Source organism: Armigeres subalbatus, chromosome 2, assembly GCF_024139115.2.
Source record: "Armigeres subalbatus isolate Guangzhou_Male chromosome 2, GZ_Asu_2, whole genome shotgun sequence".
Taxonomy (NCBI): domain Eukaryota; kingdom Metazoa; phylum Arthropoda; class Insecta; order Diptera; family Culicidae; genus Armigeres; species Armigeres subalbatus.
In genome coordinates this window covers 413,685,623-413,706,066 of record NC_085140.1, presented here as the reverse complement: position 1 = coordinate 413,706,066, position 20,444 = coordinate 413,685,623, and the positions used below count along the sequence as shown (strand labels likewise).

Here is a 20,444-nt window from a genome sequence, read left to right as displayed (position 1 = left end):
TCCAAGAGTTCTGGGTTGAACTGCGAGGTGCGCCATCCTAGATCGGCTTTGCCGATCCGCCTTGTGGCTACAGGGGTATACCGGATCATAAAACGAATTTCCTGATGATCGCTGGAGGTATGCCCCTCATGAACCTCCCATTCTGGCTCCACCGTCCATCCCGCGCTGCAGAAGGTCACATCGATGCATGAATCACCGTTCGGTCCCCTGAACGTTGGCACTTGGCCTTCATTCAGCAGGACTACGTTTAGTACCGCTAGCGACTCTAGCAGGGTATGACCTCTGGCGTTTGTGGACCGGGATCCCCAGTCCACTGCCCACGCATTGAAGTCGCCTGCTACAACTAACGGTTTTAAGCCAGTTAGTCTTGCTGCAAGAATATCTACTACCCTAGTAAACTGCACTATACTCCACCTGGGAGGACAGTAGCAGCTACAAAAGTAAACACCGTTTACCTTTGCTATAACGAAACCCTCATCGTCAGGTGATGATATTATCTCCTGAATGGGATATCGCCCGCAAGTCCAGATGGCCACCATCTGGGACTTATCCGCAATCCAACTACCGTTACCGGCAGGGATGCGATAAGGATCGGACAGCAAGGCTACATCAGCTTTACACTCAGTAACCGACTGTTGTAGCAGCAATTGAGCCGCCTCGCAGTGGTTCAGGTTAAGCTGTGTTACCTGCGTGTCTGGGTCCTTCTAGAGGCCGGACAAGCCTGGACACCGGTGAGGTGTCTGTTGTCTGTACCCGGGGACAGATCAGACACCTTGGTGCAGCCTGACAGGTGCGAGCTTGGTGGCCTTCAGCTCCACACCTACGGCATAGCTTACTGCGATCAGGTCCTTTACAGTCATAAGACTTATGACCGTTGCCAAGACACCTGAAACAGGTCTGAAGTGGTTGGCTTATACTTAGCGGACATACCGACCAACCCACTTTCAGTTTAGCCTTATCCATTACCTTTTTGGCCTCAGCCTGAGGTACTTGGAATGAGGCAACCTGCATTCCCGCGAAGCTTTTGCGTAACCGAACCGTAGATTCCTGGATCTCGACATTGCACTGATCTCTCAGTGCGTCGACCAGGTCTCGAGCCTCGGTTACTTCATCCAGGCCCTTGCACTGGATGTTCGAAACTGGACATAGGGCTCTTACTTGAACCCCATCGCCCAGGACTTCCTCTGTCAACTTTTTGTACTCAGAACTCTTCTGAGCAGCATCCCGCTTCAAGACGAGAATCATCTCACCTCTCCGCGTCCTTCGGATGCAGTTGACATCCTCTCCTAGGCCAGCGAGTTTGTCATTAACTCTCATGGCCTTCAAGACTTCGGCGTAGCTCTTATCGTCAGTACTGACGATAATCGCCTCACCTCTATCTTTACGCTTACCACTGACATTGGAAGGTTCACCCGTCGTCTTCTGGGCTCTACCCTTCTTAACAGTGGCGCGTATCGCTCCGCCTGCCGCTTTCTCTGCGGTCTGCTGTCGTTGTCGTCTCGCCTTCTTGGGGTTCACGACTTCCCTCCAGGGTAGGTCTTCCTCCCGGCGAGCTTCAGTGGTCCTCACTGGTGGAGGCACTGGGTTCAACGGCTTGGGATGGCCATCCTTCTGCTCGACCTTCTTCCTTTTCGCTGACTTCGGGGCTGCGGAATTCTCGACAGCTGTTTTCAGGTTCGCCTCCTGCGTAACCTTACTCAGCTTCGTAGTCGCTCCCGTTACAGCCATCCTTTTGCGGAGTTCCTCGACCTGGCTCTCCGCCAGTCGTTTGCCCTCGGACAAGAGACGAATTTTCAATTCCGCCTCCTCTTTGTCCTTATCCGCCTGCTTCCGCTCCTTGACGAGTTTGCGGAGCTCTTTCTCTGCACTCTTACTGGCCTCTAGTAGGGACCTCCACTCCGTTTTGGCCTCAACTACTAGGGCACAGAGTGCCTGTACAGCAAGTTTCAAGTCCTTGCTGTAGTTAACCCGGTTGTCTAGGAAGGACATAATCACGTCGGATACTTCCGTGACTACTTCCATCGTGTGACCACCGCGTGCTTCGTGGTTCGCCATCACAGATTTGATGACGCGGGTCAGGGTAGGGCCGTCCATCTTTACTTCAACCGGCACCTCCTCAGACCCTCCACGGGCTTCACCATCGCCTTCCCCCGGCGATCTTTGGGGCGACCTTTCCAGGCCGCTGCGTCTGGTGAAAGGGTTCTCCTTACCACCATTCGCTTCACCTCCTTCCTTCGTCGTTTTTTGTTTAATGGGATTACTCATGTCTGATGGGTCCCCTTGCGGCTGCTGTCGAATCCTGCTGGTGTAGTCGCCTTCACGATCCCATGGTTATCTATACATACCTTGCGGCATGCAGGGAGGCCATGCGAGGGTTGACACTTTCGTGTTCAGAGCCAGATCAGCGCTAGTCAGGGAAAAGCATCTGAGCCTACTCCCACTCAGCTGCCAGCTGAGCGACAGAATTGTACCGCGTGCTGCAAGGCCCGCCACGGTTTTAGGGGACGGAAGACAGCCTGGCCATTAGCCCATTCGCCGTTTCAGGTCGGTGTCACCCGGCCTTACTAAGAGAATAGAATAACCAGACTACCAGCCCTCGCGTTCACAATATCTCAATATCCAAAACAAGACCAATAACATACAACCAGTATACCATAATCAGGATCTTACTGGAATCAATCCTGATGTGCCAATGGCACTCCCTGGGCTTGTGCTTTTGAAGCGGCACACAGTCGCTTTGATAGAGTCTGCTTACGGGCACTTGTGGTTTTTTGGGAGGGATTTTAACAGAGCCCACTGCTAAATCCCACCACGCCCTAGGCAGTTCTCCAAGCCCTTGGACATGGTCCATGCTGTCCCTACTGTCCCTGCTGCCCCTATTGCCAGCACTCTAGCAGCAGCAAAGATTACAAGTTGCAGACCATTATCGTTGGTAACGGAATGAAGGGTTACCGTACCAATAACAGGGCAAAAGAAACTTCCTCCTCCGATCTGCTCATTTGCATCCCCGATGACAATTTTCATATCATGTGTTGGGCACTCTCCGTAGGCCTTATCAAGGCTATAATAGAACTCATTCTTCACATATGCACATATCTCATATCATACATGCTGATCAGGCTATAGTTGAAGAATTTGCCCTTCATTCTCGACACGCAAATGCGGTCGCTTATCGGCTTCCACCGGATAACACGCTTCATCTGCTTCCCGATCACCATGAAGCCAACTCCTCGTTCTTCTCTGCCACCGCCGCTATAGTAGATGTAGTACTTGAATGAAGTGGTCGCAATGGGTTCCACCACCCGGAATTAATGTTCTCCAGTTCTGCGCCACCCTATTTCCTGGATTGCTGCCACACTCACGCCGACCTTCTGCAACTCACGAGCCAGGAGCCCAACACGTGCGGGTTCATTAAAAATTCTCACGTTCGAAGATCCGACTTTCCAATCGTTGTCCTGTATTCGTTGCCGGTTCTGTTGCCATTGAATCAATCCGTTTGTTCTACTTTTGCCTTTCCTGGTCGCTGTAGAATCTTCGGTAGGTTACCATTCCAGGGTTGCGCTACCTACATCCCGTTGAAGGGGCTGCCTTTTCGATGGTGACACGATGCAGCATGATGTGTACAGTTTAGTTTAGAGGCCCTCGGTGGCACTCGGACGATGATCAGCCACCCCTAGCATGAGGAACAGACGCCGTTGTGAGCCGCTCCTAACATGGTGGACAGACGCTCGATCAGAATTGCACCTCCGGAGAGGAGCAAATCCCCCCTTCCCTGTCAGCATACAGCAGTTTTTATTCCTTCATGTCCGCGAAGTTACAATGGTACGCTTTACCCAGCATTTGCCGTGACATTGTGCAGCAGTTCTTAGGATGTCCAAAGAACCCCCCTAGTGAATAGTAGACCATGGCTCTGCATTCTTCTTCATCGGGCACCCAACGGAGTTGCACGCTTTCACAGACAACACCATTGGATAGCTCGTTCGGCAGAACATGGCCTCTCACAGGTGTTACAATCCGTTTGATAGTTGCGTGAGATTGTTTAACCTTTCCGGACCTTCAAGGGATTTTAAACATTTTTTTGTCTTTATTAAGGAGACTTTCAGCCCTAGGCTGGCTCGTCTCCGGAGAATTTTAAACATTGAAACTGCTGTGCAAACCACATTTCTTGACTGTTTTCTCTGTAACAACTTGTATTCTATCCGGATGGATCCAAATTTTCAATTCGTACTGGTTTTGAGTCAATCCATATTATGGTTCCAGAATTATTTCAGACTTTGTTGAGATCAGTTGTTCCGGGAGGAAGAGACTTCTTACTGGTTGTGTGACACTTCAAACTTCATGTTTTTTCCATGCAATGACGTGAATGATATTTTTAGGCTTCCTGGGCCATCTAGGTTCAATCCGACCACAATCCTGGGAACCTTCGGAATGGCAATTTCCTAAATCGAGTCAAAATGTGTCGTGTCAAACTTCATGATTTCACAATGAAATGATGGGAATGATGTTTTTACAGTCTCTAGGCCACTTGAGTTCAATCTGGCCACATCGGCAAAAGTCTGGAAAGGTAATTTCTGTATTTGCTCAAAATAGGCCTCAAAAATGCTGGCACAAATTGGAAGAACTCATCTCATTCATTTATTCAGACTAAGGCCGAAGTGGCCTGTGCGGTATATAAGAGTCTTCTCCATTCGGCTCGGTCCATGGCTACACGTCGCCAACCACGCAGTCTACGAAGGGTCCGCAAGTCATCTTCCACCTGATCGATTCACCTTGCCCGCTGCGCACCTCGCCTTCTTGTGCCCGTCGGATCGTTGTCGAGACCCATTTTCACCGGGTTAATGTCCGACATTCTGGCTACGTGCCCGGCCCACCGCAGTCGTCCTATTTTCGCGGTATGAACGATGGATGGTTCTCCCAACAGCTGATGCAACTCGTGGTTCATTCGCCTCCTCCACGTACCGTCCGCCATCTGCACCCCACCATAGATGGTACGCTGCACTTTCCTTTCGAAAACTCCAAGTGCGCGTTGGTCCTCCACGAGCATCGTCCAGGTCTCGTGTCCGTAGAGGACTACCGGTCTAATGAGCGTTTTGTAGATTGTCAGTTTGGTACGGCGGCGAACTCTATTCGATCGGAGCGTCTTGCGGAGTCCAAAGTATGTACGATTTCCAGCCACTATGCGTCTCCGAATTTCTCTGCTGGTATCATTTTCGGCAGTCACCAGTGAGCCCAAGTACACAAATTCTTCTACCACCTCGATTTCGTCACCACCGATGCAAACTCGCAGTGGGTGGCTCACATTGTCTTCTCTTGAACCTCTTCCTATCATGTACTTCGTCTTCGACGTATTGATGACTAGTCCGATCCGCTTGGCTTCCCTCTTCAGTCTGATGTAGGCTTCCTCCATCTTCTCAAAGTTACGTGCCATAATATCTATGTCGTCGGCGAAACCAAATAGCTGGACGGACTTATTGAAAATTGTACCACTCGTGTTAATCCCTGCTCTTCGTATTACCCCTTCCAAAGCGATGTTGAATAGCAAACACGAAAGACCATCACCTTGCCGTAACCCTCTGCGGGTTTCGAAGGGACTCGAGAATGCCCCTGAAACTCGAACTACGCACATCACTCGATCCATCGTCGCTTTGATCAACCGTGTCAGTTTATCCGGAAATCCGTGTTCGTGCATTAGCTGCCATAGCTGGTCCCGATCGATTGTATCATATGCGGCTTTGAAGTGGGCACGTTGTATTCGCGGCATTTCTGCAGTATTTGGCGAATGGCGAACACCTGGTCCGTGGTGGAGCGTTCGCCCATAAAACCCGCCTGGTACTGCCCCACGAACTCTCGTGCAATTGGTGCTAGTCGACGGCATAAAATTTGGGAGAGTACCTTGTAGGCGGCGTTCAGCAATGTGATTGCGCGGTAGTTGCTACAATCCAGCTTATCGCCCTTTTTGTAGATGGGACACACGACACCTTCCATCCACTCCTGCGGCAAAACTTCCTCCTCCCAAATCTTGGTAATGACCCAGTGCAACGCTCTAGCCAGTGCCTCACCACCGTGTTTAAATAGCTCTCCTGGTAGTTGGTCAACCCCAGGGGCTTTGTTGTTCTTCAGCCGGCCAATCTCCTCCTGGATTTCCTGGAGATCCGGAGCCGGTAAAATTATGTCCTGCGCGCGTTCCCCCAGGTCCATCACCATACCGCCATCTTCGTCTGCCACATCGCCATTCAGGTGCTCTTCGTAGTGCTGCCGCCACCTTTGGATCACCTCACGCTCGTTCGTAAGAAGGTTCCCGTTTATGTCCTTACACATATTGGGCTGTGGCACATAGCTCTTACGTGAACGGTTCATCTTCTCATAGAACTTTCGTGTGTTTTTAGCGCGGTACAGTTGCTCCGTCTCTTCACGGTCTCGATCTTCCTGCTGGCACTTTTTCCTGCGGAAAATCGAATTTTGTCTGTTTCAGGCCCGTTTATATCGTGCCTCGTTCGCCCTCGTGCGGTGTTGCAGCAATCTCGCCCATGCTGCATTCTTCTCCTCAACTAACTGCTCACATTCGCCGTCATACCAGTCGGGGGCACCGTGCCTAGTGCATCGGTTGCAGTGCTACCAATAGCGGATCGAATATCTCTCCAGCCATCTTCAAGAGACGCTGTGCCTAGCTGCTCTTCCGTTGGGAGTGCCACTTCCAGCTGCTGCGCGTATTCTTGGGCTAGTCTACCGTCTTGTAGCCGCCCAATATTAAGCCGCGGCGTCCGACTTCGACGCATGTTGTACACCGTCGAGAGTTTTGAGCGCAGGCATACTGCAACGAGGTAGTGGTCGGATTCAATATTCGCACTGCGGTAAGTGCGGACGTTCGTGATGTCAGAGAAAAATTTACCGTCGATTAGAACGTGGTCGATTTGGTTTTCCGTTTCTTGGTTAGGTGATCTCCATGTGGCCTTGTGGATATTTTTGCGGGGAAAGAAGGTGCTTCGGACTACCATTCCGCGGGAGGCTGCGAAGTTTATGCATCGTTGGCCGATGTCATTCGATACGGTGTGCAGACTATCCGGTCCGATGACCGGTCTATACATTTCCTCCCTTCCTACCTGTGCGTTCATGTCGCCGATGACGATTTTGACGTCCCGCAGTGGGCATCCATCGTATGTCTGCTCCAGCTGTGCGTAGAACGCTTCTTTCTCGTCGTCGGGTCTCCCTTCGTGTGGGCAGTGCACGTTGATGAAGGAAGGAAGAACTCATCTATTAAATTAATTTTACAAATTGTTAAATTGGGCAATTCAATAAAATATTATGGCTAATCAGTAGAGTGGCTCAAAACACTTTTCAAATTTTTTATGGGCCGCCATTTTATTCAGTTCTATTTGATGCCCTGATGCTCTGGACAAAATTTCAGCCAAATCGGTCAACGTTTGAGCGGTGCCAAACTCTTTGGAAGTTTACATGGCAAAATGTATGTAGAAACATCTAAAAACAGTAATTTGCAGTAGGACGACACAATTTACAATGAATAACTATGATACTTATTCAGTTCCCGTAGAATTTAATACAGAATGTTATGCTGAAAACAGCGAGAAGATTGGAGTTTACCAGACGAACTTGCATTTTACTGAAGTGTTGTATGGGTGAATTTATTTCTTTTCAGAGAAACGAAATTTGCTCAAACCACACTTCAGAGAAATGCTAATAACTTAGCCGGGCAAACTCTAATCTTCTAGCGGTTTTCTGCATAACATTCTGTATTAAATTCGTCAAGATCTGAATGAGTATCATAGTTCTTCATCGTAGGTTGTGCCGTCCAACTGCCATTCACTGTTTTTGGATGTTTCTGCATACATTTTTACATATAAACTTCCAACAAGTTTAGCACCGCCCAAATGTTAACCAACTTGGCTGAAATTTTGTCCAGAGCATCAGGGCATCAAATAGAACCGAATAAGAGGGCAGCCCATCAAAAAAATTGAAAAAAGTTTTTCCCATACTAATTTGAGCCACCCTACTAATGAGTCAATTAGCGGAAATTCGTATGCAATTTCCACCACATCACTCGCTTTATTTGCTTGCCCATCACTACGAAACCAACTCCATGCTCTGCTTTTCCGGCGCCGCTATGATAGATATTATACTTGAATGCAGTGTTGGTCGTGGGGCTCACGGCTCGGAATTCACCATTAGACTTCTTAAATAGTGGCCACGTTCACTTCGACCTTCTGCAGTTCACGAGCCAGAAGGCTCACTCGCCCAGGTTCATCACGACATTTCAGGTACCGTTCTCTTTTTATTCTATCTCCATTTTTCGTGGTAATTGAGAGTCATCAGTAAGCTACCGTACCGGGGTCGCGTTACCTACATCGCGCTGGTGAGGCTGCCACCTTAGGTATAGCTGACGCGATACAGCATTTCGTTAAGCAGCCTCTTGGTACCAGACAGACGCTGTTTTAGCCGCACCTCCTGGTGAACAGACGCTCGAGGAGTACCTTTTCAATCTAGTTGATGTCAGAAGGACAACAGTGCCCAGGCTGCACTACCAGCTAAGTACACAATCCTTAGCTGGTGGTCTTTTGTCATCGGACGACCCGTGGAAGCGTGAGATAGGAACTTGTGGGGACCAGAACTCTGTTGGGTGCTCCTTCCTTGATGTCAACCCACAATTTTGCAGCCCATAAATTCTATAAATTAATCCACGGCAAGTTTTCAAACTCACATTATATGAACTGAAAGTCAATCGAATGAATGCGTTTGTTGTTGTCAATTCAATAGATCGGGGCTAGAAAATTGACATCTCTGTATTCAATTGAGATCTACGTAGGCTAAGTTCACATTCGGGTCAAAAAGTTCAATTGACATTGATATTTCACACACTGGTTTGTGCACTTTTCCAATTTGTTACATTTTCTTATTTTGTTCAAATTTATTGAAGGTCATAAAGGTTTTTTCGCGTTCAAAGATTTTATCCGCTCGATCGATTCTTCAACTTATTCAAGGTCAACTTTCCCATAGAACCCATGTTTATATGCCTCTAACTTTTTATTTTAATTACAAGCATGAGAGATTTATATTTCTATTTTTAAGGTTTTGTTTTCGATTTAAAAAAAAAGGTTTCTTTGGAAAAGTTGCCCTGTAATAGCTCAAATCAAAACAACAAAGACATTAAAATGAATTGAATAAATTTGTCCGAAAAGTCAATTTATCAAATTTCCGCTAATTGACTCATTTTCCATAATATTTTATTGATTTTTATAGATGAGTTTTTCCAATTTGTACCATATCTGAGGTGTACACAGTCGCAGTACCAGGTATCCTGATCGGGCAGAGAAATTGTCACCTACTAGCTACACTGAAACTGCGAGAGAGCAAACTGAACGAGCCGATAGCATCGAAGACTAGAATCGGACGGACGGTGAGTGGGCGCCTGAGTAAGATATCTGAAATTAGGATGCACAGTCAATTTCACATGAATGTTGAACCAGCTGTCGTTGACCTTCACGATTACGTTAGACACTTTTTTGACATCGAGAGCTTGGGCGTAGCGGTAGTTCCACCCGTGAAATGTGCAGAACAACAGCGTGCGTTCGATATCCTGAAAGCAACCACGAGGCGATCAAAAGGAGCGAAATATGAAACAGGACTGCCCTGGACACATGATTATGTGGAGTTTCCGGATAGCCGACCGATGGCGGAGCGGCGATTCAGGTGCCTGGAAAAGCGATTATCACAAAACTCATTGCTTTACGACTGCGTTCGTCACCAAATAGATTAATTTAAAAGCAAGGGCTATATTCATGAAGCAACGGCGAAGGAAACCGAAGAATTTGATGTACGTTGCATTTGGTACTTGCCGATTTGAGTTATCGTCAATGAGAAGAAACCTGGAAAAGTGCGAGTTATCTGGGATGTGGCGGCGAATGTTGATGGAGTATCACTGTTATTGTCTGTTATGTTTCCGTACCGGGAGCGTCAAGTGGTAGGGTCAGCAGATGTCATAGAGATGTTCTTGTAGATTGTTATCCGAGAGGTGGATCGCAGTGCTTAGCTGTTCCCTTACAGAAATTCCCCAGAATTGCTGATGAGTATTATGATATCTGATGTTGCGATATTCGGAGCAGCCTAGTCACCTACACAATCATAGTACATAAAAAACTTAATCGCGTCAGAACAAGAAGCGGAGCTACCACGTGGTGCAGCTGCAGTGAAAAAGAAACATTAAGTAGATGATTACGTCGATAGCTTTAATACCGCGGCGGAAGCTCTCGAGATGGCGAAGGAAGTAATCGAGGTACACAAGCGAGCGGCATTCCATATCCGCAATTGGATATCAAGTGACATGAGCGTTCTAGAGAAGTTATACATTTTCGCTAGAAAGTGCATACTCTGCTGGAAGTGACCACGATCCCAACAAAACGAGAGTTACTAAGACTCGTCATGAGCATCTGCGATCCTTTGGGATTAGTCAAACTATTGTAGAGAACCACACACTGGATATAAAGAAGACCTCACCCGTAACACGGTAGATCACTTTGACGTAGTGTGTTGCGGTGTAAGATCTACCAAACAGAGCCCTAGCCTAATCCATTTTTCTAGCTAGGGCAATAAGTTGTGGTAATTAAGAATTCATCGTATTTAGTCCTCGCTACCAACAGCAGTCTCAGAAATAAAACATAATTAATGTTACCTTGCAGACAGTTGAAAGACTCGAATTCCTCTTGTTTGAGGCTAAACTGTATGCAGCGGAAACAACTTTTCACGCAATTAGTTTAAAAACCTCGGTACCCGGTCCTAGGCTGAACTGACTGCTGGAAAAATCGAGTTAGGGGTTTAAATACGTACTAACTCTTCTTGAACTGGTGAACAATGGTAGTGAGAGGAACACACGGAAGTTCTTATTACTAAACAAATTCTCTTGCTTGAAATGGTCTTGTAGACAGAGCTAAATCCCGGGTTTTCATTGTTTACTGGTGATATTCTAGAAGCAAGACAAGGATGTGGCTAGGGCTCCGATGCATGGCCAAAAACAGTATCACTGTTCTGTTTTCTCAAGAAAGGATTGATTTCCTATTGATAAGGGGCGCGCCTTCAATGGGATTGCTCTCTATGAAGGGTCTAAATAGCGGGACCTTGTCATGATGGTCTTGAGAAAACAAAACAACAACTGTATCGAAACCGATACTGCATTGCTTCTCAATAGCACTGGAGTAATTCGACATGCACTTAAACACTAAGGATACGGGTAACGCTACAATAGATCTAATAATTGGTCGCAGTGGCACACCCGAACAGGAAAAAAAAAATAAAGATGACCTACTTTTGGAGTGACTCTTCGACGGTTTGCTCTTGGATCAAATCAGACACGCGTCGGTTTTGTCAGTTCGTCGCCTTCAGAGTTGATGAGATATTGAGCCTATCACGGATTGATGAATGGCAGTGGATTTCGACTAGAATTAATGTTGCAGACGAAGTCACCAAATGGGGAAAAGGTCCTTCATGTAATATGGGTAGCCGATGGTTTCAAGGACCCGAGTTTCTCTATGATAATGAAGCAAACTGGTCTATGATCTTGGAAGAAGGTACGGATGAAAGTGACAAGGAGTTACGGGAGGCGTTCATATGCAGCCACATGGTGAAGCAATCGGTGCTAGATTCTGCAAGATTTTCTAAGTTCGAAAGAATGTTACGCTCGGTGGCGTACGTTCATCATTTCATAGATCGCTTGCGTGCTTTGAAAAATAATGGATCTGCGGATACTGTTGGATTAACTAGTGCGGAAATTCAGAAAGCCGAAAGAACATTGTGGTTGATTGTATAGTCTGAAGCGATTCCGGATGAAGTTGTAGTTTTGAAGCAGAAGCAAATGCAACATGCGAGAAAGGTCAGTACACATCCAAAGCAAATAGGAGCATCCAGTAGTATCCTGAAGTAATCGCTTTTCGCAGACGAGAACGGAGTGCTCGGAGAGCCAATTATCCTGCCGAGAAGCCATCGCATTACGGAGCTGTTGCTGGATTACTATCATAGAAAGTATGACCAATGGCCATGCCAATGATGAAACTGTTGTCAACGATGTTCCACGTTCCAAGACTGCGAGTAGAAGTTCGTTTGACTAGAAAAAGCTGCATGTGGTGCCGCGTGTACAAGGCAACTCCGGAGGCTTATAAAATGGGACCGTTTCCGGCAATACGGTTACAACCGCATGTACGTCCCTTCCCTACTTTGGGGCAGACATTTTTGAGCCATACCTGGTGAAGGTTGGCTGAAGCGTTGCGAAGCGATGGGTTTGCCTTTTCACATGCTTGACAATCAGAGTCATTCATTTTGAAGTGGTTACCAGTTTGTCCACCGATGCATGTAAGAAGGCAATCAGAAGGTTTATAGCTCGAAGAGGGTCCCCTCTGGAAATATACTCTGATAATGGTACAAATTTTGTTGTAGCGAGTCGGGAGTTGCACGATGAAATCAGCAAGATCAACTTCGAACTGAGCAGTACCTCCACGAACGCACAAACCCAGTGGCGGTTCAACCTTCCCGCTGCTCCCCACATGGGAGGCTGCTGGGAGAGAATAGTTCCTGCAGTAAAAGCGGCACTCGGGTGCGTTCCAATTGTGCGTTCCCAATCTTGCGCTACTAAACTGGCAGAAGCTGAAGGCATGGTCAATTCCAGGCCATTAACGTTTATCCCTTTGGAAACTGCTGAACAAGAATCGTTAACACCTAGCCACTTCCTGTTGTTCAATTAGAATGGCGTACGAGAACCGGAGAAACGTCCAACAGATGCAGGGAAGACGCTAAGGAATAGCTGGAATATGGTAAAACACACGCTGGACAACTTCTGGCACCGTTGGGTGGTTGAATACCTTCCAACCATCATTCGACGGACGTCAAATGTTTCCTTTAATTTGGGAGATTTGTGCCATCTTCTTCACTGTATCATTGACTCGGTGGCGAGAGAAGTGATTGAGGTCCGAAAACCATTATGGCCGTATTTGATCCAGTGACACTTCCGATTCCATTAAAACAGGAGCTTGAATGGCAAAACATCAAGCAAAACAGTTCATCAGGTACCTCAGCGGATATGCCCGAGAGGTACAACCAGAATGTGTCATCAGCTACTTCAAGCACTTGCTAAAATATTGATGTGCAGTTTCTGGTTCCAGATTGAAGATTACTATGCTAAAACAAATGTCCAGCTAAGCTGCGTTACTTGCTGACTAAAATCTAGTTGGAATATAATGTGTAGTAATTGTTTGTTGAATAACTCAAACTGTAAATATCAACATTTATCCTCTGAATCATGACATGTAACTTGTCTACTACCATGTGATAAAGTAATTTGTGTAAGATTTATCACAATTTGACTTTAGTTAGACAAAGGAAATGATAAATTGTTCTATACAAGTCCACACGAAAGCGAGGAAAAACCAAACTTTATTTACTCTTGTGTAAGTCCGAATGGGAACATACGTGCTTTCGAAAATCATCCTATACTAGGAGTAGCAAATAATTTTACATTAGGTGTGGGATAAAAATAAACATTCCTTTCCTTTTGACAATAGTAAATGATGGGCCACATTACTCACTATATCACAATGGAATCCTAACTCCAGAAGAACGATGACCAACATACACAAGTCCCATCCATTTTGCTCGTAAATCAATCTGCTAAAATTTATATTTACTTCTCCTACAACGAACGAGTTCAGTGCCTTTGTCGCCCGTCCCAACTGTGAATCCGTTTTGTCCCCATACCCACCATACACAGAGGACGTGACTCTGGACCACAATTTCACGACGGATACTGGCACAACCGGTAGTGGGACGTCGTATGGGGACGAAGCCACAAGGACGATGCGCATCTTCGATTCTTCTCTCGGCCACAAGTCGGTACGTACACCGAGATCGAGATGCTGATCAACATTGGGGAACGAAGATACCATGAGTTAGCTTTGAAAAGGGTTTCCGGTGCGGAAAGGAACAGGAAATTGATAACACACAGAGCAAGCACGGTTATTGAAATTAATAATTTCTGCTTTCTATTAATCGTTGCCTCTGGCTCGTTTGGGACTTGCTGTATAATGCATGGGAGTTCCGTTTTCGAAGACAGACTTGCTAAGAATGATATCATCAACTGAACGCAGAGCACTCCCTGGTGAGATAACGTCGTTTCTTTTTTATATTTTGATCGTCCCATTAGTTATTGTGTATCAGTTCCTTGGAAAGAAGTTGCTTGGGGCATCATACTTTTAGCGGATTCTTTTCGGTACCTACATAGCTGCAAACGTTATGAATATTCCCAGCTGTTGCATGCTGAATGTTAATAGAAAGTGCATCACAAAATAAGAGAAAGTTGTTGAAATTTCTACACAAAAACTAACGAAGTATAAAGAAGGAAATCAAGAATGGGACCGTACACATATTACGTAAGCACTTATGGGGGGAGGAGGGGTCGGTTAATATCTTACGCTCCATAAAAATAAAAATTCTTTTGTATGAAAAAAATCTTACATGGGGTGAGGGGGTCTCGAAAAACCCAGAAAAAATGCTTACGTAATAAGTGTACGACCCCAATAATTCTACTATAATTAACTATGTACTACGCAGCTAAGTTACAATTGATTAGATATTGGGCGTGTGAGAAAAATCGTGGCCCCAGATCTGCTCTAGATGAACATCACTGGATCCGAGGAAAGCAACCAAAGCTTTCTTTTTCTATGGCTCCACATTTCAAATGGAACTTGGCTTGCTTTTCAATTTAGTATTTCCTCAGTTGAAAGGTTTTCTATTATTGAAAAGAATTTATGCTACCCGAAAACATCCTAGACAGGATCGAGAATCGAACTTGCCATCACCGGGTTGTTAACCCTACGCTATTGCTCACTAGGCTAACTTGAGACCCCAGCAATTGTGCCAATAATTACATTTATGCAAAAGAATTGTAAGAGACGTGCCCTCGTAAATTAATCAATGCGAGCAAATATTACGCATACTGACGATGTTAAATCCAATACCAATTAAGTTTTTATAACCTTCTCTTCCATAGCCCCTCCCACCGCTCCCTGTGACAGTCTCCGCCACGTCCCAAAACAACATTTCGTCTGCTAGCATCCAGTCGGTAGCACCTCAACTGTCATCGCTCCCTTGGACAGCTACCTCGCCCAACGGAACAGTGCCAACACCAGCAACAGCAGCAACCCTGGTGACAACCGGCATCGTAAAACCAACGCCATCCATCGCCGTGATTCCATCCCTTAGTATCGAACGCGAGGAGCGAGAGCTGCTGCAGAAGCAGATGCAAAAAACTGCCACCCTACGGCGGCCGTCGAGGCCACTGTCGCCATCGAAACGGCGCGGTAGCGAACAGCACCAGAAGAAGCTTTCCAAGATCGAACCACTCATTCATCGGTAAGTCCGTGAAAAATGGGGAGAAAATAAGTGGTCGCACATTATGATACTTTATAGGTTTTCTGAGAAATATTTTTCCTCGTTCGTTGTTGACAGGAAGGAAAATACTTGCTAACGCTATTCATAACTTGTGCCACTCGTTACGAAATTGAAGTATTCTTATTAGTTACGAAACCATTGAAAAGCTTTCTAAGAATTAAAATATTTATCGGACGAACAATTAGTTTCCGCTTATAATGTTGCTTCATTTCTTTCCTTTGTCGCTTGGAATTATTGATGCTGGAAAATTGTAATTGAAAATCTAACGTATTTTATAAACAGCAAAGCGATTGAAAAATTTCACATCAGTTATAGCCTGACTGACATAAAGATCTGCATTTATCGTTCTATGCTGCAAATTGTTCCAGTAGCTGTGTAGACTGTAGAATATTAAAAAAAAATCTGATTAAAGAGTTCCATTGCGATATTTCATAATTTACTGCTTAATCTGGAAGACTCAACATATGTTACATGCGAGGTAACATAAATGCTTTTTGCAACGTTTTCCCTAACTGATTTAACTTAAGCTATCAGCACACTGTTTGTCATTATGACAAATATTTGTCAAGTCAGCCTGATATCCTTGTCGATTTCTAATCAGACTCATAGATATTCGAATAAACTTGACAAATATGTGTCATTATGACAAACAGTGGACTGCGGGCTTTAGACTTCATGTCACTCTGCTGAAATAACATTTTTCTTCACTCTCCCCACAGCTCGCCCGACAACAACGAACGCACTGTGCCATTGAACCAAAAAGACCAACCGCCAATTAGCGCTCCATCGACACCACATCAAACCTTTCCACCAGAGTTCTTCAAACAAACTGCCACCACTCCGACGGCTCCCCCGTCATCCTCTACGTCGGCCAGGATCACTCCGGCAACGGCCGTAGCTCCGTCACCTCGCTTCGAGCACGCCAAACTCAAAAGCGTGGATGACAAGGACCTGTTCGGCGACGGTGGGGCCGGCTCGGAGGGCAGCACAACCGAAGACTACAACACTTGCACCGACAACTCGAAACGCACCGTCCCCGCTGCATCGTCCGTCGGCGGAACCAAAGGTATTTTTAAAACCACCCCCGCCATTAGACTACCAACAGCCAAACAAGTGACAGGTTCGAAGCTCATTCTTCAAAGCCAGGATATGTTCTTTATTTCGGTTTTCCGCGCTATCTCTAACGCCATGCTACTCTTTTTATCGCTCTGTTGCCGTTTCGTTGTCGTTACATCCTTTGAAGGTTGCCCTCCTCCACACCACACAATCCCTTCGTTAGAAAATACATTTTTGCTTCTGTTTTTTTAAACTTCCTGAAAAAATTGCTACGAATAAGTCGACCTACATCGATGTTTTTGGGTACCCGACTCTTGGGAACAACAAATGTATCCCACCTGTTATCCTAAAATTTACATTTGGTCAATAATGTTTTCTGTTTAAATTCACATCGTCCATAATAAGTGCATTATGATACAATCGAAGTTTATGATTGATTTACGTTCAACACCACAATGTTCCCATGAACCGGTGGGACCCTTCATTATTAACTAATGGAAGATTTGCTGTTTTATTGAATTTTTCATTTTATTTGCTTCATAGTGTCGATGTACCGCATTCAAAAGAAAAAAAAATTATTCAGTTTATTTGTCGTTTGATATAATTGTTTAACCATGTAACGCCCATACTGATCCTCCCCGAAATTGACCCCGGACGAGTGGTAGCTGTTGATTGTTGTTATCCAACGCATTATTGATCGTTTAACCGCACTTGTATAGCTGCATAATGGACAATTATCATTATCATTATCATCGCCAGGGGTGTTCATGAGAGTACTGACCGTCTGTTTGCATTGTGTTTGTATAGTACCTACTAAAGTAGAGCACGCGAGTCAAACAGGAATCCACACACGTTCGAGTAATTAATTTCACAAGCCTTAATCAAACAGCACTTTATTTATTTTGATTGCAATTTACGGGGCTTCGGTTAAGAGGTCACTATGTTTAAATACCATTTCGATTGGCAGCCCTCAATAATAACAATGATTTCTGCAGTGTTTTTTTTATAGATGATAAACTATTGTGGTGATCTGTTTCATTGATGCAAATATGTATGTTATTTATTAAATACCGTTGTCACACGAAGCAAGCAACAGTGTTGTTTGCTGAAAAACTTGTTGATAGGTAATAAGCATCTATTTAAATTTGCTGCAAAAATGAATTATTGAATTAGGCTTTCATGAAAATTTTCAGTCCAGAATACGAGTACGCCTCATTTAATTCAGGTACATTGCTTTAACCTGTACTAATTTAATTTCAATGATAATTGTAGTAGAATAAAGCAGTACAACTTCCAAGAAAAATTTAAGCGTTTTGGATTTTTAAATCTTGAAGTAATAGAACTAAAGGTTAAAAAAAACATTTGGAATTCGCATTATTAAAATAATAGAGCACATTACGAGAGAGTGGGAGGACTCAAGAAAGATAGATTTTATTTGAATTTTGGAAATATTCGGATTAAATATAAATTTGACTTTCTCAGTCTTATGTACTTATTCAAAACGATGTGTTTTGTTTTGCCCGGCGTTTCGGATTTTTATTTTGGCCTTTTTCATGGGTGAAACTGTCTACCGTTTTCGTCTTTTAGTAAACAGTAGACAGTTTCTCCCTTTGAAAAAACCGAAACGTCCAACCTAACAAAACACATTGTTTTGAATACATAAGACTGAGAAAGCCAAAAAGGGCAACAACTGAACAAATCTTCCGGTCGATCTCTTTCTTTAATTAAATATAAATTGTTTTCGGATTGTAACCATGTGATATTGATTGGTTTGGATGGTAGGTATTTGTAATGGATTTGGATAAGAACTGAATTTGTTATGTTATATAGATCGAATTTGAATTGTCTTTCGATTGGATTTATATCAAATTTGGCATTGGATTTGAATTGGATTTCGTTCGGATAGAATTTTAAATAGGAAAAGATTCAGATTAAATTTGTAATTGATTTGGGTTGAATTCAGATTAGATTTGCATAGGATTTTAATTGGATTTGTGGATTCGGATTGGTAACGGATTTAGATTAGATTTGGATTGGATTTGAATTGGATTTGGTTAATAAGAAAATTATTTTGAGCTTTTTAGTGGAATGTCTTCACTTGGCATAAGACGAGTTTATACAATCCCATTGAATTCCACCACTTAATTGTATCTTGACAGATACGTATTTCGACCTCAACAGTAAGGCCGTCTTCAGTGTCTCGACTCGAAGAAAATGATCGCAGCTTACACTATTTATACTATGCGTAGGTATAATAATTTATCTAGGTATTTATCTATAATATAACTATAGTTACATTTACTACGGTGCTTACTTCTACTCGCTTGTTGCGCATAATGCTTAGGTATAAGCTTGAAGAGCCAGGAGCTACCATTTCCTTGATCTTTATTCAACAACCGCGTTTGTACCTGTCGGTAGATTTCCAAGCTCTCAGCAACATCAAGTTTCCACGGAGAAGAGACATTTCTTAAAATTTTAATGTTTGATGTCGTAATTGAATGATTTTCCTGATATACATGTTCAGCTACCTTAGACCTAAACTCATAATTTAATCTCTTATCAGTTTCCCTCTTAGCCTTACTTACTTCTGCAATATGTTCTTTGAACCTTACATCTAACGATCTTTTGTTTGGCCTACATATACTTTATCACACTGTGAACAATTAATTTGATAAACCCCGGCCTTATTTAACATTTCTACTCTATCCTTTGTGGAGCCCAACAGTGTCTTCAGTTGATTGCTTCTGCTAGAGAAAACTAAATCGATGCCGAATTTCCTTAGTCGATGGCGTGGCTGGTGGGTGATAATGTGTCGATCATGGGGACCGATACCCTCTTCAGGGGTTCATCGATCGGTGTCAGTGTTGTCAGTTCGTTTTCCGTTTTCCGTTTTTCCTCTGCTTCTATGATGTCTATGGGATGACTCTCATGGTGTTGGTGGGCTTCCTCTAGATTTCTAAGTCTAATGTTGCATTTGTTCCTTTGATAAGCAGTAGACCCAAGAAAGGTAATTTACCTTTCTTTTCCTCCTCGTGGGTGAATTTGATGTCTTTATGCACGTTGTTTATTGCTTCCAAAATCCTGGGTAGATCTTTCCGGTTGATAACGCTGAAAATGTCGTCCATGTATCTCCACCATTTCCTTGTTCCTTGTTCCTCTAGGTTGTCCTCCAAATTCGCCATGAATAATTCGCACAAAAACGGTGATAGCGGATTTCCCATAGGTGCACCCTTCGTTTGTTTATAGAAGCTTCCACGGAATGTAAAGTAGTTCTCATTCATGCATAATCTTGCCGGCTTGAGATACATCTTTACTTTTCCTCGCCATGCTGTATCCGTTCGTTGTTCTAGTAGCCAATCCTCCAAAAGGTTCAAAGCATCCTTCACTGGAACGCTTGGGAACAATGCCGCTACGTCGTCAGGGTCGTCAGGGTTCGTCATTTTAACCCGGGCTTCTCCGATGATCGTCTTGCATTCCTTTATCGTTTTATCCGTAAGTCGGATTAGTCCGGGTAGTGGGTCCACTCTCAAATGCCTCCGTTGATTTTTGTCATCATCTGTTCATCGTAGTCCTCTTTGTCCATTATCACCACTGCGTTTCCTTTGTCCGCCTTCATGTAGTAAACTGGTTTCTCCTTCAACTCCTTTAAAATCCTCCTCTCGTCTTTGTTCGATGTCCCATGATGTCCTGCTTTGATGGCATCTGCTACGATGTTTCTCACACTATTCTGGCCCCGTTGATCAACATTTCGATGAAATCGCTGTCTCAGTTTCCACGATTATCTGCCCTAGGACCGCTTTCTGGGTTGTCGCATACCCTAACCCCTTGTTAAAGTGTGCTAATTGCTCCTCCGTAAACTGCTGTGTCGAACGGTTAACAACGAATCCCTCGATCATTTGTACTGTGGGGTTAGTCGTTCTACCTTCCGTCGTTGATTTCCCTCGTAG

The 20,444-nt window shown here is 44.6% G+C and overlaps 1 protein-coding gene across 4 annotated transcripts in view; it reads left to right on the top strand.

Moving 5' to 3' along the window:
• LOC134213383 (uncharacterized) overlaps positions 1-20,444 on the top strand; it is a 558,528-nt gene that overhangs the window by 515,526 nt on the left and 22,558 nt on the right. For 3 of the 4 annotated variants that reach the window (XM_062692395.1, XM_062692397.1, XM_062692398.1), the window contains 2 exons: positions 15,041-15,402; positions 16,161-16,561. In XM_062692395.1, coding sequence (XP_062548379.1) covers positions 15,041-15,402; positions 16,161-16,561 — 763 coding nt within the window. The remainder of the gene's footprint in view (positions 1-15,040; positions 15,403-16,160; positions 16,562-20,444) is intronic. The other variant, XM_062692396.1, reaches the window with a different exon arrangement.